The sequence below is a fragment of the Paralichthys olivaceus genome, chromosome 2, assembly GCF_024713975.1.
Source record: "Paralichthys olivaceus isolate ysfri-2021 chromosome 2, ASM2471397v2, whole genome shotgun sequence".
Taxonomy (NCBI): Eukaryota; Metazoa; Chordata; class Actinopteri; order Pleuronectiformes; family Paralichthyidae; genus Paralichthys; species Paralichthys olivaceus.
The window spans coordinates 21,802,349-21,820,459 of NC_091094.1; the positions used below are offsets into that span (position 1 = coordinate 21,802,349).

Sequence of the window (18,111 nt, forward strand, 5' to 3'; positions counted from 1 at the left end):
CTTCTTCAAATACAACCACTGAAACCTTCAACTCTCAGTTTCACATGTTTTCTAATAATTTTCCATCACTAATCTCTGTCTCTCTTCCATTTAAAAAAGATAATTTCTAAAATCTCTGACCTGACTGTGGTTTGAAGGACGTTCCACGTTTTTTTCTATATCCTTCCTGTTTGTCATAGCACTTCTCACCAAACTCGTCACAGATTTGACTGGTATGTGTCTTAATCTCACAGTGATACACTGTCATGTCCCTTTGCATTTTTTGAGCAACTAATTTCAATCACTTTGTAGATGTTTTCTTTTAATAATTTGGTTGATTTGGGTCACACAAACTAATTATTTAAAAAAGATTTACATAATGTAGACACTGAGGAAAAACAAGTTCTGCAAGTTCCTGTTCCTGCAACACTGAGTTCTTCCTGCTCTTATGTTCCTGTTGTGCGTCATGTAAGGACCAAAACTATGAATTGCAACATTCAACGGTGAATTTGTGTAATCCGTAGCATGGTTTTGACTCATTTATTTTGCATTACTTAAGAATTATCTTCCTCATACCCCCCCTTGCCAGTTGGACTGTGGGTTTCAGAGGTGAACAGCTGCATGCCTCTGGCAAGGATACTTATTCAAAATAATAAGAGGAACACAGCGACTTGGCTTGGGAACCGGAGGGTGGCCGGTTCAAGTCTAGCATGGACAGAAGTTGGAGAGGTGCTAGTTCACCTCCTTGGCACTGCCCAGGAGCCCTTGAGCAAGGCACCGAACCCCCCAATTGCTCCCTGGGCGCCTTCATGGCTGGCCACTGTTCCGTGTGTGGTCACTGTGTGGATTGTGTTCCGTGTGTTCCGTGCGTGCTCCGTTCACACGGATGGGTTAAATACAGAGGTCAAATTTCCCCTTGCATGCTGTGTGTGGGACCATAAAGAGTCTTAATCTTAATATATATATATATATATAGATAAAAGTAGATAAAGCATACCATTAAGGAGATTATTATTATTATTATATATAATTTGGAGTTGTTATGTTTGAGTATATTGAATGAAAGTCTGAATATATGAAAGTTTGAATGTATGGAATTCAAGTTTGAATCTATGGAATGACAGTGTGGATATTTGGAATGATAGTGTGAATATATTATTCGGAATGACAAATAAAGCCTAATCTTTAGATGTAAATGTTGGATGTTTGGGAGTTGATATCACAGTACAGCTCTGTGTATCGTGTAAATGTCTCCACTCACATCCTGAGGACCGTGAGGACATGTCCCAGCCGTCCCGGAGTGGGTGGGGACAAGGGAGGGGGCAGGGGGCAGGTAGACTTTACTCCCCCATCACATCCAGTTCTGGAGAAGGCCTTATTCCTTCCCCCCTCCCTCCCTCCCCCCCACACTCTCTCTCAGTGTGGGTGTGTGTACGTGAAGAGCGAGCATCAGTGCACGCTGCTGCCGGACGCACGTACACAGGCACCGGGCGCTGCGCTACTCTCCATCCGACAGACGCCAACGATGAGAGGCTGCTCCAGCCGAGCCAAGCAGAACCAGGACCGAGCGGGTAAGACGCGACGCTTCTCGGGCTTTAATCTCGTGTGTGTGCGCTGGAGGGCTGGATCTTTAATTCAGAGAGAGAGAGAGAGAGAGAGAGCAGCCGTGCAAGACGTAAACACGAGTCGATGTGTTGTCGGCGCTGTCACCTTTACCCTACATAACAACGACAGATCTCTGTCATGTGTGTGGGAATTCATGTAGAGAGAGGCAGCAGGAGGAGGGTGTGAGGTTGATGTGTGCTTTCTCCTCGGTTCTTACCAGGGCACTGTGCACACACACTGATGGGATACAGATGATGCTGCAGAGGTTGATGGTTTTTGCGTTTTCTGTGTTGTTGTGGTTGTTGTACCAGCACCACACATCCCTGAGTGCTCAGTGTGTTCTTATCAAAACACTGGTGAGGGGGGTCTCCCTCCTCCTCGCCCCCTCCTCTCTCTGCCCAGTGTTGTGCTAACACTGTGAACTGTGCAGGGACATGGACTTCTCCAGGACTTCTCCGGTGTGTAGTCCAGAGCTGAAGGCTGCTATCAGAGCCTGGCAGCTTACCAGAGGAGGAGGAGGAGGAGCAGCTCACAACTATTTCCTGTTCATGTCCCAGTGTACACTTAAAACTACTCCACAGATCTCATGATTATTTTAGGCCGAGGGCTACAATTTATTTGCCACAGGTACAGTGTGGGACAATCAAAACTCTGCAATGCACTGTTAAACTGTTGGTTTTACTCAACTGAAATAACCCCAACACATCCATTAATTAGCTAGTGTGCCATTTATTTGTGGATCTGATGAACCTGACATTTGATGATGAACCTGTCCACTGGCATTCAGGGAATATGAGACAGTAGGAACTTTATAATTAGAAAAGCTCCATCTCCCTTTATTCAGGTCACAGGCCCTGTTGCTCCAAACTCCATGCTTCCTATAATGAGTGTGTCTGGTGGTGCAGAGGGAACACGTAAACAAATGAACTGATAAGCACACTCACCTGAAAATGTACAGTAAGGTTTCCTCGTAAAGTCCTGTCTGTGTAAAGATAATTGTATTCATTATATTTTGTTGACCTGATGTTGGTGCAGTTGGTGGGTTCACATCTGTGTTGCTGGACTTTATAAGCAGGAACTTATAGCAGCTGGATTGTATTACAGGTGTTTCGTGTATCTGTAGTTTACAAACCTGTGTCTACACAGACACAGAGCAGTGCTGCCATCTGATGGTCACTGTCTGCACATGCTTGAAGTGCCAGCCTCTGTGAGTGTGTGGAATGTATATCAACAGCCTTCCCAGTTGGACTGAGTCCCATTCTAATGGTTGAACACATTGGTGCTGCTCTTTGGCTGACTGGTTAACTCTAATTTTTTGGAAGTTACTATTATGTTACAGTACAGTTCTGTAGGATGGAACTTAACTTAGACATGTTGAAGTCTTTAGAAAACTATTAAAGAAAACCCCTGAGCAAAGTTAAGATAAAACATTAACGAGCAACAATGAAGATGTGGTGTACACAGATGTTTGAGCTATGGAGGAGCTGTGCTGGTGGAGCTTTGCTGAAAATGATGTGAAGTCACTGAATTCAGTGCACTACATAAGAATGATTAAGTTTTATTCAGTTTTAAAGCCACGTGTCTGAGTTTGTTTTAGCATGAGTTGTTGCAAAGTCACCACTTTGACCTTCTTGACCCCTTGATAACACAGTAAGGTTATCTAAGCTTCTCTGCTATGCTATCTCATTCAATAGTCAAAGTAGATGTCAAATAATTTATTTATGTTCAAATCTTCATTTTTCTGGCAAGTCAGCTTTTAATTAGCTAGTCGATGCTATAAAAACTGTGTGAAAGGTCATAATTGAAATCTGAGACTGACGCACATTTGACTGAGCATGTGTATCAACACGAAATCGAAAGTGCAAGTTGGCAGCACTTTTGAGAGTATTGGCTTCATTTTTTAAAAGTGGCATGAGGTGGGGATTAGTGTGTTGTTCTGACTCAAGCCTTTTTGGACCCAACCAGGTTCAGAATGAATATTTCAAAATGATATTCAGGTTTGAATTGGGTTCTGTCATGTTGGATGGGCTGCCTGCTTAATTTTTCACACTGTGCGTGCCACTAATCTGTGAAAGCGTAATTCTCGGGTTGGGTTTTGTTAATTTTCTCACGGGTCAGGTTTGGACAGAAATTTGTGGTCCGAGTCGTGCTCTAGTGGAGATGTGTTGTCCATCATTATTCCAGACTGACTCCAGATCGATGCATGCTCTTAATGTAAAAAGACAATCATTTACAAGTTAAGTTTGCCATCAGAATTTTGGGAGTGATAATTGGTCAATGTTATGTTTAGTTTGTCCTGCTGCCCCAAGAGGCTGAGAATAAACATCAATATTGCTTTAAATGAACATGTGTTATGAAAAACAGTTGCATGTAGACTGAGTTACATTGAGTTATAGACTGAAATAAACTAATATATGTCACTTGTTAGACTAGAGCATCCCTTCCATGGGCGTGCATAGCATGAGGCTAAAGTCACTGCTGTTTTTCTCACCTATACTGAGTTGTGTGTGAGTGTGTGTGTGTGTGTGGAGGGGTTAATTGTTTAATTATTATTATTGTTGCATAAATATTAGCAAATTTGGTTTGTGAAGTTTGACCGAAATATATCGTGAAATGATTTATAAATCAGAAATGATTTTTAAAATGTTTGCAAAGCAGTGCCCCATGCTCCCTATCATGATCTGTTGTTGGCCAAACCAAATGTCTCTCTCCTCTTCATCTTTCTAATTCATGGCACGTTTACATTGTGTTGTGTGTGTGTGCATGTCTTATGCCACTTACGGTACATGAGGCTGCGTGTTGCGCTCGCTCTGCGGTGATTACGGTAGCCCGTTGTGTGTCAGACCGGAGCACGTGACTCCTCCTTAGGGAGAGAAGCGCCGGGCGGGTAGTCCTCCCGCATCCATCCCGCACGGCAGCGCAGATGAAACACCGGTCACCTTCAGAGCAGCCTCCCGGGAAAAGGCCCCGTGATCCCGGTGCGGCCGCCTCCAGCTCCCCGGCCGACGGAATGGAGGACAAAGCGCCGTCAAATCCGCGGGAACTCACGCAGAACCCGCTGAAGAAGATCTGGATGCCGTACAAAAATGGCCTTCCAGAAAAACACATTTCTCAGAGGAAGGGTGCGTAAGAAGACGTGGCGACAAATGTTAGCATGTGTGTGTGTGGACGTTTCGTGTCCTCTGTGTGTGTGTGTGGTCTCATGGACGAGCACGCTGCGTGGTGACTTGAACCACTCACGTTAATCCGTCCTCTGCCTCCTCATCACCGCGTTGTCACAATCACTCTCCTGCGGATTTTGGACGCGGGGGCTCAGTTGACAGAGTTCGGATGTCTCGCTGCTGCTGCGGCCATCTGGTCCTCGCAGTTACGTAAGGATCCACATGGTGTCCGACGCAGAGGAGGGCTGCTCGCATGCAGGAGAAAGGACTGGCAGCGGGCTCGTCCATCTCATTGTTACCGTGTGTGCCAGGTCGGGCACCATGCAGGTGCTGGTAAACAGGGATTATTGTGTTCCCGGGTCATGTGAGTGGTGATGAGCCCTGTGGATGTGCTGCTGCTCTGTGTTTATCTGTGCATGTCCAGTGTCTCCTCACTGTGGAGGGATGCTCTAATCGAATGACACTGAAATCACGAGCTCCAGATATTGTGCACAAGTTTTGTTAAAGCAGCAAGACGAAACAGAGAGGAGGCTGTTAAATGTGCTGTGGTGCTTGATATGTGAACAGCTCTGTGCTCGGATTCCTGTTTTGTGAATTTCTTAAAGGACATCATCCTCCAAGACATGACACTTAACTGTTTGTCCGTTGAGGGTGAACGCTGGAACCAATCCCAGCTGACAATTCGGCAAGAAGCGAGGGACACCGACCCTGTCACAGAGCCAACATACAAAGACAAACAGCCATTTTCGCACACGTTCCCCTCTATGATCGATTTGGAGTCCCACATTTTGTCCTTTGGTTGTAGGAGGAAGTCGGAGTAGCTGGAGAAAAGTCACGCAGATGCAGGGAGAATGTAAACTCCACAGAAAGACGCTGGCCAAACCAGGAACCTTCTTGCTGTCAGGCGTCAGTGCTAACCACCGCACCACTGTACTGAAATGAGCGCGCTCTCTGACCCAGTCATCTGTGCACACACACACACACACACACACACACACTGTCAGCTGTCTCCAGATGTCTGGAGCACTTCATATACAGTATTTCACAACCAGTCAGACTTGTCCCCGGTGCCACCCTGACCTCTGCTCCTCGCTGTCAACATCATCCGAGTGGTGTGGTGTGACTTATTCTTTTAGGGCTGGATTACACCATCACACTGATAAGGGCAACAATCCCGTTTTAATTGTACAAGATGGTGCAAGGGATCATTTTGAAAATGAAAGCATGCTGAAGATGAGTTTTTCTGCATATCACATGTTCTGTGTTATCAGCACGATTGAAACTTTTCGGTTTTTCTCTCTCTCTCTCATTCCAGTATGCATGACAAACTGTCCCACCCTGATTGTGACAGTGGGCCTTCCTGCCAGGGGGAAGACCTACATCTCCAAGAAACTGACCCGCTATCTGAACTGGATCGGGGTTCCCACCAGAGGTAGGAGCTCACACGATGTCAGCCACAGTGAAACCAGTCTGATAAACTCTGAAAAAACAAGGCCCAACGGTCTTTATTGTCCGTTATTTTCCCAGAGTTCAATGTCGGCCAGTACAGGAGAGACTTTGTGAAGATCTACAAATCCTTCGAGTTCTTCCGTCCTGACAATGAGGAGGGGTTAAAGATCAGGCGGTAAGAACGTCTCCTGGCCCTACTCTGACCATTAAAAGTTTCATTCACTGCCAACCATGTGACATTTATGACAATCGTTATCTCTCATCTTTGCAGACAATGTGCCTCAGCAGCGTTGAATGATGTGCGACAGTACCTCACAGAAGAAGGAGGCCAAGTTGCAGTAGGTCAAATGTTCATGTTCGATCAGCTGGTTGGATGCAGTGTACAGTGTCTCATCCATTGTCCTCTGTTATAGGTGTTTGATGCAACAAACACCACCAGAGAAAGAAGAGAGACCATCATCCAGTTTGCGGAGCAGAATGGATTTAAGGTTGGATCACTGATGTTGGATTAGACAACGCATGAGTTAACTTTCATACTCATCCTCCTGACTTGTCCTCTTTCTACTCAGGTGTTCTTCGTGGAGTCTGTGTGTGAAGACCCAGATGTCATACAGGAGAACATTGTGGTGAGTGACTGTGTGTTTTGTTTTATCTTTGGAGAAAACAAACTTCAGCTCACGTCGTACTTACTCCCCTTCTCTTTCTCCGTTCAGCAAGTGAAGCTGGAAAGCCCCGACTACACCAACTGCAACACAGAGGAGGCTGTGGAGGATTTCATGAAGAGGATCAAGTGTTATGAAAACTCCTACGAGACACTGGATGAAGTTCTGGACAGGTGAGATAGAAGCTGGAGCAGAGTCTGTGACATCTCATATATTAGCTTAGAATGTTAGCATTTTAAAGTACATTCTGATCCTGTTCATCAGAACAAAGAGGTAATCATTTATTTCCTTTTAGTTTGAAAATGTAATCCTCACTTTGGATGTTTTGGTGATTTATTCATGTTTGCAAAAAAAAAAACAACCTTAAAATCCAAAACATTTTAGGTTGTGACATTAATCATGTGAGCTCGTTCAGTGATAATACATTTTATTTATACAGCACATTTACAAATTTTTTTAGATGTGGTGGAAATATGATTAAAACATAGGGCGAATAAGATCAGGGAATACAATTAATTATAATCATTTAAAATACGGCAATAACACAGACAACAGGTAATAGAAACGGTGTACCATGATTAATATTAAGACCTAAGGCGCCAAAGAAAAGCGTATTCTAAAACCTAAGTAGTGTTTGAAAACAACCACCTAAAACTTGAGGCTATTCTAAACAGCTGAAAGAATCATTTACAATTTTAAAAAATCTAATAAAAAATTCAGCCTCTGAATATTTGATAGGTTAAACCTTTTGCTTTCATTGTAAATCATTGCACTTTCCCAAAAGGTCATTTTAAGAAAAAAGACCAACAAAGCCATCAAACTTGTGGAGACATGTCTTGGTCAGTGGGAACATCATCTGAGTCTGAATTTTCTTTATTGTTTTCATCAATGAACCTCTGTTGTAACCTGCTTTAGTATCATCTGAGACGCTACTTTAAAAAACCTTTTTACAGGCTAAGTGTGCTGAAAAACAAACAGCATTTCCCACAATGCATTTGCCTTCTCCGCAACCATATCAGCAAATCACAATGTGTTTCATCAGTCATGTCTTCAAATGATAGCATCATATAAAACACATACACATCCAGCTCCAGCACCCAGTCTTAAAGGTATAGACACGTATAGGTTGAATCAGGTCTAAATGGGTTGATAAAAGGCTTTTCTTAAAAAGATGTATTTTAATAAGTGCTTCAAAAGATGTCCCCGATTGTCCAGACAACAAATCCTCAGTGATCCATGTCAGCGATTAACTTATATTGTTAAACGTGTGTTCTCAAATCTACACATTGGTTTTCAGTCACTCTACAGTGTGTCTGGTCTGCTCTCAGGGATCTCTCCTACATTAAAATCATGGATGTGGGTCAGCGCTATCTAGTGAACCGGGTGTTGGACCACATCCAGAGCCGGATTGTCTACTACCTCATGAACATCCATATCACGCCGCGCTCCATCTACCTGTGCCGCCACGGCGAGAGCGAGCTCAATGTGAAGGGACGCATCGGAGGAGACTCGGGCCTCACTACTGGAGGCAAGGAGGTACATAAAACCGTTTCATCGTAGGTTTGTCTGTTTGTAGGTGAGTTTATTGACAGTATTTATTTCTTACCTCTGTGCAGTTTGCTAAGAAGCTGAACCAGTTCATCCAGGCGCAGGGCATCAGTGACCTGAAGGTGTGGACCAGTCAGATGAAGAGAACCATCCAGACAGCAGAGGCTCTCTGTGTGCCATATGAACAGTGGAAAGTCCTGAACGAAATTGACGCAGTGAGTATAATGCTCCTGACTGCTGGGCCGCGACATCAGTGCAGTGTTCCTGGAGTTTAATCTGTGTGCAATGTCATTTCAGGGAGTGTGTGAGGAGATGATGTATGAGGAGATCCAGGGGAACTATCCTCTGGAGTTTGCCCTGAGGGACCAGGACAAATATCGCTATCGGTACCCGAAAGGAGAGGTCAGCGGCAAGAACTGTTATTTCTGCAGCTGTGATGTGGTTGTGTAACTGTCCCACTGTCCTCTTCTGTTTTAACAATAGGGTAGCATGCTTACGGACAGTGTGTCTCTGTTTGAAGTTTGGCAAGAAGGACTCAACCATCATTTGTGAATATAATGACACATACTCACTCTCCCTCTTACACACACACAGGCCATGGAAGACTATTAAACTGTCTCCAGATGGCTGCCAGCCACTTACTCAACTAATGAGCCTCAGTGTGCACGAGAAGAGTCTCAGACATTAAGGCAGTAAACAAAGTGTGTGTGTGTGTGTGTTTGTATACTGTGGGGCTGAATGCCCGCTGGTCTGTTCTCACTTTTAGTCCAACTCATTACCTCTCCATTAATCTCACATGGGAAGATGGATGTGGGCATTAGTGCATTAGTTGGCTGTCCAGGCACACAGCGCTTGTGCAGTGCTCTGGGGAATCTTGCGATGGCAGTAATAGTCCTGATTGACTGTATGGATTTTTACCACTTGGTAGAAAATCAATATGTCAGCCTGTGTTTAATGATGCAGCAGTACGTGTGAAGAAGAGGGACTGACGGGATGTTTTCATTCACAGATCTACAGCTCTTTCTGGTCATTTTACTTCTTTATTGTGATGTCATCAGTAGAAATAAATATGGGTAAAGCAGGCTGTAGGTTTACGATGATTCTCAGTCCGCAGTTTCTTTCCATAAGTCTGATTCACCTTTTCTGATGTCTTCCCTCTCTCAGTCCTATGAAGACCTGGTGCAGCGGTTGGAGCCGGTCATCATGGAGCTGGAGAGGCAGGAGAACGTTCTGGTCGTCTGTCACCAGGCCGTCATGCGTTGCTTATTGGCCTATTTCCTGGACAAAACTGCAGGTTAGTCATTTCCCCGAAGCTAAGGCTACATCCATACTAATACATTTTCATTTGAAAACTAAATCTACCTCTGTCCACACAAGCGGTTGTAGCTCTACATCACTAATATTCCCCATCCATATTAAGACTGATAGTGACATATTAACAAATGTTGCCATTTATATACACTGGGCATGTGTTCCTGAAAGTAGCTGTTTACAATGTTCTGCTTCCCCCTCTGGTAGTCAAGTAGAAACTTATAAGAACCAATCTGAAAGCACCTGGGATCGACTGCATCAGTGTTTTCATCTGTCTGTTTTTGCCAACGTAACCCCGGAGTTTAAAAACTAAATCTGGGCCAACAGCGTTTCCAGTTGTTGTGTGGAAAGAGGCATAACCATAATGCACTTTAAAACGAAAAAAGTGTAGTTTTTTAAATGTGCTCATTTATGTCACACAGAAATCAGCACTGATTTTGTTCAGTGGACTTTTGAAGTTGTTGAACAGCATTATGGGAAATGAAGGAAGACAAAATTTGCTAAGTGGATTAGGGAAATGTGAATTCACAAAAAAACTGTTTTAAAAATGCCAAAAAAAGACTACAGTAGTAAATTATCAAAAATACTTTCGTATACATTGTAACTACCAAGAAGGCTCATCGGGTCTAGAACAAAGTTTGCTTTCAGGAAAAATGATGCTTCAAGATAAAAAAAGATAGATTATAGTAGATAGTGTTTGGGTTCATTCTGTCATTTTATGAACTGTGCGTTTCTCTTCACACAGAGGAACTGCCGTACCTGAAGTGCCCATTGCACACAGTGCTGAAGTTAACACCGGTGGCCTACGGTAGGACTGGTCTGCTACCAGTGCACATTACACCCACTGAATCTCTGTCTGTTGTTCACTCTTCTGTTTCCTAATCTTCTCACCTTTCTATGGGCTCAGGCTGTAAAGTGGAGTCCATCAGCCTAAACGTGGATGCGGTCAACACACACAGAGAGAGACCAGAGGTATGAGACGCACACACACACACACGCACGCACGCACGCACGCACGCACACACACACACACACACACACACACACACACACACACACACACACACACACACACACACACACACACACACTACAGCTGAGCCAAATGTGGTGAGGTAAGGTTCACAAACAGGTCTGTCTCGTAGTTTCAGATACAATTAATTCTGACAGTTGAGTTTTCATATTGTTTGTATGATATCATATATTTCTGCTCTGGAATATCTGTGAAACACAGATCAATACTTCACTGCTTCTAATGTTCCACATATTCACTCGCGCACACACACACACACACACACACACACACACAATCAGTTTAAACAGATAAACAACCTGAGCCAGTGCTGTCAGAATGCAAGGTTCATAATACAAAAGAAATTACAGCAGTAAATATGTACTTTAGAAATGTGATATTAGAAAAACAGAAAATGTGTTGAGAGAAAAGGGGTTTGAGGTCATGGACAAGGAGTTAACAAGTTAACCATATTTCAAAGCGTACATATTTTGCAGATTACGAGCCACCGGGATGTCCTGACATGTCGTTCTCTAGCAGGCATAAAACATTGGCACCTGCTCTATGCCTGGACTCACGGTTTTCTTGTCCATAAGTGCGCCCACAGCAGTAGCTGATTTATAATCATCCTACATTGTATGTGTTCTGATTTAGGGATGATGAGCTATTCTGCCTATTTTGAAAAATACTCGCATTCACCAAAATAAATCCAGTCCAAATTCATGTGTAAGATTCTCTGTGCGCATCAGGCATTCCGTGCACAGGCATTTAGCAATCTGTAAATAAATAAAAAGATATGCATTTTTAGACATTCGTACACATCAGTTGACATCATTCCATCTGTGAAGTTAAAAATCTGTATGAGATAAACAAACTTGGAATCTAAACATCTTTCGTTTCGTCTTTGTGTGTTTGGTGGATTTGAAGTCCCCCATGTGTTTTGATACCTCCCCCTTTGTGTTTGTTTTTTTTAACAAACAGAACGTAGAGGTGTCGCGGATGTCAGAGGAGGCTTTGCTAACAGTGCCAGCTCACCAGTGAGGCAATACCCCCTCACCCCAATGACCCCTTATCACACATAACACTCATTACAGACACTCTACCCTTTTGACGCACAACGTACCTGCCAAATGCAGAAATCTCTCTCCTCCACCTTCTTCTGTTGTAATTTTTCCCTCCACTTATATTTTAAAACGTGATGATGTTGGTAATTGACTGGAATCCAGTTTCTAATTATTGATTCATGAATCCTACAACACAGATCCTGTGTCGTACACATTCTCCCATTTTTGGAGAATGAATGAAAAGCAGACTTTTCTTAAAAATGGATGCTGTATCTGTGAACCAATGAAATTCCAGCACCTTCTCCTGAAGCATTAACTGTATAATTTTGTCATTGATTCTGTCTGTTGAACTGATTTAACAATGTGATTTTTAAACAGTGTCTCATCACTTTATTTCTGTTAAGTCAGAAAACTCCAGTCTTAGTTTTACAGATTTGCACACAGACAGAGTTGTGCTTTTTATTTTGCACATGAAAATCAACTCTGTTTAGTTTGTTAGGAAATGTTCTCGATCACAGTTTGTCTCTCGTCTAACACTGTTAATGAAGATCCTGGAAATACGGAGATGCTTTGTTTTTATTGTTTTTTTTGTTTCGTTTTTTGTTCAACATTGTGAAGGTTCTTGCAGTACGTTCATATCACTGAACACAACGAAGACAATACTTGTGTTTAATGTTTCTTAATAAACTCCGCTCAATCAATCATGTTTCCCAACCACACTCTTCTCGTGCTTCATTTTAGAAATCTCATCATGAAAGCTGTTTTCTCTTAGTTAAGATCTTAGTTTAATGCTCTACCTGAAGTTAAATAATACCAAAAATATATCTCAACTGCTAAGCTGATATCACTTCTTTACACTTTGTGGAGATCATACAGGGCTTGTCATTTCCTTCCTATCCTCACTATGCACAGATGAGAAGTTCAGTGCAGTGTCCTTGCTGAAACTGACATCCTCTGAGATTTCCTCATTCATATGCAGAGACTCAGAGAGAAGTGCTGCCATTCATCAGCCTGAACAAAACACTGTTGTGCGCACACACACACACACATTTCTTTCTAGCCAGCGTAAGCCTGATAACAAGATCTACACTGGCACTTTGTTTAAAAAATGCATAAATCATTTTATTAGATATAATAATAATAATAAGACCTAAAAAATAAGGCCTTAGTCAATAAAAGCACTCTCTTTTAAAGTTGTGGTATTTCATTTAATGTAATAAAATGCCTGAATTATTAAGTGCTTTTAAAATGAATGACTGCTGTAATGGTGGATCATATTCTGTGATTACAAAAAACACGAGGTGAAGTGTTTTTTTTAAAGCATCATGAGACGTTCATGGCTAAACCACAGGAACACTGATGTTCTTAATTATCAGAAAGTTTCCCTGAAAACCACAATTAACCATGTATGTTTGATTTACATACATGTATGTGTATACAAGAGATCTGACTCCGCTGCATTCCTCTTTGCAGAATGTGAACCTCCATCGCACGGCTGAGGACGCCCTGCAGACCGTCCCTCCTCACGTCTGACATTAATGGATGATGAAGTTTGACTCTTGTGTTTCTTTTGTTCACCTTGCCAATCTGCACAACCTGTTCACAGTGGTGACTGTCTGGTGATGGGCCTCCTCCTCCCTCAGAACCTCTGCCACATGCACACATGCACTTCTGTGTGAAACCCTCAAGTTTGTCTCTTTTAATATTTGAAGGAAGTTGGGAGCAGGAAGAGAGTTTGGGCCTCAGAGTTTATATTTGAAAACCACTTGGTGTGGCTCTCAGTGTAACTGGTCCGAGCCACTGTGTTGCACAGGGGGGGGGGGGTTTGATTGTTAGGATACTCAGTGTGTTCTCATTGTGTTGATGGTGAAGTTCACTGCAGTATATATTTTGAAGTATTAACCACGTGGTGTCATTGAGTGATGGTGTAGCTCCCTGCTATATGTTTGACGTGTTGCTGTGTTGTGCCATCATTGTTTCACATGAAGGTGTCCAGTGATGATTCGCAATATGAGCCTACTTTGAAAAAACAATGAGGCTCGCTCATTTGGACAATATGGTGATGTCATGGATGGACTGGGTCATTATTTTCTGTGGTGACAACATTCAATTTAAATATATAATATAAATGTCTTCATCCTTAGCTGTGTGGTCTACAGTAGAAGCAGATGTTATATGTAGATGATGACTCTACACTCCAGACCTCCAATGATGGTACAACTTGCCTCTTTTTGCATTTCAACACTAAGTATTGGAAATGCAAAACTATAACATGAGCTCAAAGCTGTTGATAATAAAAAAGTGTTATTTTTGTACACCAACCTGCCACTGCCTCTGTCTCACATTTACTTCAGATGTGATTTCTAATTAAAGGCATTTACTTGTGCCATGGCTTCAACTTTGTTTTATAGTTTCAGTAAATTTAAAAAATGATATTACTTCGGTACAGTTGGGCCATTTAGTCAGAGCTTTGAGAAGGTTTGTATCCAACTATGTGGAAACATTGAGTGCTTAGTAATAATACCCTTGAAGAATCTGGGGCATTATGAAGAGAATTAGGTCATCTGAAGTCTTTCTTCTCTGAGACTAATCTACAGTTCGATAATGAGTTCAAGTTGGAAATGTGAACAAGTAGAACAGAAACAGTTCACACGACTTCTGTCTGCAGCTGGAAGCTTCTGCTTCCCCTTCTGCAGCTGAAACAACATGAGTGCTGACGAGAAACTCGCCAGCAGCAACTGCAGTGCACACTCACCATGAATGTCTGACATTGTTTAAATAAGAACAACTAAAGCTATAAAACAACAGACTTTTTTATTTGATTATTTGTCATACATGGGTTTTGGTCGGTTCTTTCCAGATTCAAACACCACGAATACTACTTTCCTGAACAGAGAAATCTGGAGATTTAATTTGTAGCAACAGTGACAGAACACAGACTCACACAGACAAAATACAAAAGCCTATTTGCCACAGCGCGTCCTCTGCACTCCTGTACTCATGGATATCAACTTGATTAATACTTTAAGGACCCGCCTTTGTTTGGGGATTTGTTCTAAGTGGCTGAAAATGAAACTGGTAAATATTTCATTATATACAGTCAGTGATATTCACGAGTACAGGGAAATGCTCCAGACGGTTGTAACAGGGTGTTATCTCCAGATTGGTCACTTTCCTCTCATCTCTTCGCTGATTGGCTGTTTACTCCTTTAGTTCTCTTTTATGCTGATTGGCCCTTGGAGCGTTTTCCGGTTTGTGTGGGACCACAGACAAAAACATTGTCTTCAGAACTGTGGGAAAGAAAATCCTCTAATTATTTCCACTAAGCATTTCTGTTTTTAAATCATTTTCATTTGTATGTAATAAAAAAAACCTGAGCCATCAGAGCAAAGAACAAGTTTCTTACATTCTTGAGGAATTCCTCAGCAACGATACGGGCCCTGGCGTTAACGGACAGCTTCATCTCGCTTATCTCCTTGTCGATCTCCTCCATGAAATGGATGACATAGTCCACCAGCTTGTGTTTATACATCTGCTCCGTGTGGAAGTTGGTAATCAAGAAGCTAATATCATATCCCTGAAGTCATAGTGAAACAAAGGGAACGAGAAAAAGGTGAGTCAGAGGCTGGTAAAAGTCTCCGAAACTTGACAAAAACATCACCGGAGTAATTCAACTCATGGGAATTTCCATTGTAATTATTCTAGTATTTTATTTTTGTATACTGGATATCTGTGCATTAAAGGGATAGTTCACCCAAAAATGAAAATGCACTCATTATCCACTCACCACTAAGCTGATGGAGGGGTGGGTGAAGTGTTTGACTCCACAAAACAGATTCAGGGGTAACCAGTGTTGCAAAATCCAATACATAAGTACCATAAGTAAATGGTGGCCGCTGTGATCCATGAGCGAATGAGGCTCCAGAGGAGGATATCAGAGGACATTTAGGCTTGTCCATAAGAATCTGTCCCCATTTACTTCAAATGTATTGGATTTGGCTGCAACACTGTTTACCCCTGAGACTCCAGGAGTGTTTTATGGACTCAAACACTTTCACTCACCCCTCCATCGGCATAGTGGTGATGAGTGAATTTAAATTTTTCTGTGAAATATCCCTTTAAGAGTAATGAGGTAAGCCATCTAAAAAAAGGTCACATAGTTCCTCATTGTATTTTCACTCTTCCTGTTGACTATTCATATTCCTCTTCTGTCAGTAGCTTTCATCCCTTTATATACTATGCTTACTACCCCTCCCCTTCTGTCTCTCACCTCTACTGGTTTCCTCCTCAGGATGAAGAAGTTCTCAGCTCTCATCATCATGAAGCGCATGAACTTGTGGCAAAGGATCTTCTCAATCTCATCAGCCTACATTTGATGACAACAGAAGTTGTTTATGGTGCATATACTGTGAAAGAAACTTGGTACATGCGACATAAAGAAAGAAAGCAACAAAAATCCTGCTGGATTTAATCACCTGTTTGACAGCAATGCTGACTCTGACAGAGTTGATGGAGCCCTCAATGAGAACCTTCTCCTTGTCATTGCGGCTGATCACCACAGGCTGGAGTAACAGCTCCTTACTGCTCCTGTAATCACAGGTAAAAAAAAAAAGATACCTCATTAGAAATAAAAAAAGGCCAGCTGAGTTTTAACTTGACTTGCTTGCGGTTCTTGAAGACATTTCACATCTCATCCAAAAATTCTGAAGATAGTTCTCAACAGTGAAAGTCCACTGAGCTGGAAGAATCCTTCAAAAGGCTCAGATCCAACTCAGAACTGAAGAAGCTTTTTGGATGAAAGGTGAAACACAAGCAAGTCCAGTGCACAGCTCCTGAAGATACAATGACCAGGATGACAGAGACTCTGCAGATATAGAACTAGTGTGTTTTCCAGATTAGACCTGCATGGCCCTACATAGAACCTTTGAGTTTATAGAGTCTCACAGAAAAACTACTATTCTACTCCTTGTATTGGAACACCTGCAAACAGGCTGCAGCAAGTCCCCATCAGCTCATTTTACTGCCTAGCCCATGCTCTTGTAATTTTTTTCCCCTCCTACATTTTCCTATGCAAGTTTGCACAAGCCTGCGCTTGTGTGACAGCGGCAAACAGCTCGAGGGCACAAGAAATAAGGTGAAGATGGGGAACAGACTGCAAGACTGCTCGTTCTCCAAACACATGCATGTTTTTTTTTAACATACCTGACCTCCACCTCCGGCTTGTTGTGACGCTCCACCACCTGCGAGGAGAAATTCTCCAGGCAGAGGGCCGCCTGCAGAGTGGCCCTCACAGCGTTTAAGTAGGGGCGCAGAGTCGCAGTCTGAGAAGAGGGTGGACATGGTGAATGTCTGATCACAATGCAGAGATGATGTTATTGGTTGTTTATATCAGGGGAACATGCAAAGTACAGCTCCTGTAGTTGGGGTGACTCAGCCTGCAGGGTGAGACTCTCAGGTCAGGTGAGATATGTGCAGAGATGCGGTCGCTACAACTCTGCGGTGACCCTCTAACACTCTGACACTTCCTTTTCTATTGTCATTTAAAAAAATAAAAAGAACCATTCGCAAATATTAATTAATGAATCTACCGAGTCTTGCATTAACCACAGTGGGTGATTTCAGCTGACCGAGATTGCAGCTCATCCAATATACTTACATGTGGCTTCACTATCATCTCTCTGTTGGTTCTGTATGAACCAAAGACACAAACGCAGCCTCCTCCTGGTCCACAGACACTTTTCAGAAACACTAACAATCATAGCAGCGAGTAGAGAATGAGCCGAGAGGAAGATACAGCTCGTCTCAATCATTTCAGTCTGTGCGAATCAATGATGCCCGTCATCTCGTTCCACTGCAGCTAACCTCGTCTTGAAGAGACACGGAGCCAGCGAGCCCGGCCCGGCTCGACTGTAGCGACAGATACATGTGAGAATAACAATCAAACGTAAGATTGAGTACGAGAGACTTACCATTTTTCTGCTGTCAAAGACGGAAGTTCCTCAGCCACGCCTGGGACTCCTCTTCCGTGAATCCCACATCGTCGAGTAAAGACACGGTGCGCTCGTTTTGACGTAACGACCCGTTTGAGGAGGCGGGTTTAGCGGCGCACAGTGGACACTGCTCTTTGCGCTGCTGTCCCCGCCCGGGTGGAGTATACTTGATTTAAAAAAGCGAGCCTACCCTTCGATGCGTCCATTCTGCTCTGCGGACAGGAGACGCATCGTTCAATCACCATTATTTTCACGAATCGTGTGGACCTTTTGTAGCTTGTTACCGAAGAAGATACGTTGAATCAGCATTGCACTATAAACACAATACAA

The 18,111-nt window shown here is 42.8% G+C and overlaps 2 protein-coding genes across 6 annotated transcripts; one reads left to right on the forward strand and one right to left on the reverse strand.

Moving 5' to 3' along the window:
* The first annotated feature begins 567 nt into the window (after nucleotides 1–567).
* pfkfb4a (6-phosphofructo-2-kinase/fructose-2,6-biphosphatase 4a) lies at nucleotides 568–14,117 on the forward strand. Of its 4 annotated transcripts, none has more exons than XM_020086921.2 (14): nucleotides 568–1,550; nucleotides 6,061–6,177; nucleotides 6,273–6,369; nucleotides 6,466–6,532; nucleotides 6,608–6,682; nucleotides 6,764–6,820; nucleotides 6,908–7,029; nucleotides 8,185–8,392; nucleotides 8,473–8,619; nucleotides 8,702–8,806; nucleotides 9,569–9,698; nucleotides 10,461–10,523; nucleotides 10,623–10,687; nucleotides 11,709–14,117. In XM_020086921.2, exons 1-14 carry the CDS (start codon nucleotides 1,175–1,177, stop codon nucleotides 11,766–11,768), a joined length of 1,689 nt encoding a protein of 562 aa, XP_019942480.2. In that variant the 5' UTR covers nucleotides 568–1,174; the 3' UTR covers nucleotides 11,769–14,117. The 4 variants fall into 4 exon arrangements, with proteins under 4 accessions (XP_019942480.2, XP_019942481.2, XP_019942478.1 ...); XM_020086922.2 differs by having other exon boundaries at nucleotides 13,265–14,117; XM_020086919.2 differs by lacking the exon at nucleotides 568–1,550 and adding an exon at nucleotides 4,310–4,706.
* Nucleotides 14,118–14,586: 469 nt separating this feature from the next.
* Nucleotides 14,587–17,918, reverse strand: LOC109629257 (actin-related protein 2/3 complex subunit 4-like). Of its 2 annotated transcripts, none has more exons than XM_020086886.2 (6): nucleotides 17,761–17,918; nucleotides 16,994–17,112; nucleotides 16,267–16,378; nucleotides 16,062–16,157; nucleotides 15,198–15,368; nucleotides 14,587–15,081 (listed from the first exon to the last, which is right to left on the reverse strand). In XM_020086886.2, exons 1-6 carry the CDS (start codon nucleotides 17,761–17,763, stop codon nucleotides 15,076–15,078), a joined length of 507 nt encoding a protein of 168 aa, XP_019942445.1. In that variant the 5' UTR covers nucleotides 17,764–17,918; the 3' UTR covers nucleotides 14,587–15,075. The 2 variants fall into 2 exon arrangements, with proteins under 2 accessions (XP_019942445.1, XP_019942444.1); XM_020086885.2 differs by having other exon boundaries at nucleotides 17,448–17,769.
* Nucleotides 17,919–18,111: the final 193 nt, after the last annotated feature.

Coding starts and splice junctions, on each gene's coding strand:
- pfkfb4a (XM_020086921.2), top strand. CDS start 1,175: ATGTTGGATGTTTGGGAGTTGATATCACAGTACAGCTCTGTGTATCGT. Junction 1,551..6,060: donor GCAGAACCAGGACCGAGCGG/GTAAGACGCGAC, acceptor CTCTCATTCCAG/TATGCATGACAAACTGTCCC. Junction 6,821..6,907: donor TCATACAGGAGAACATTGTG/GTGAGTGACTGT, acceptor TTCTCCGTTCAG/CAAGTGAAGCTGGAAAGCCC.
- LOC109629257 (XM_020086885.2), bottom strand. Junction 16,158..16,266: donor TCAGCATTGCTGTCAAACAG/GTGATTAAATCC, acceptor CATCAAATGTAG/GCTGATGAGATTGAGAAGAT. Junction 15,369..16,061: donor TGAGGAGGAAACCAGTAGAG/GTGAGAGACAGA, acceptor CTATGACTTCAG/GGATATGATATTAGCTTCTT.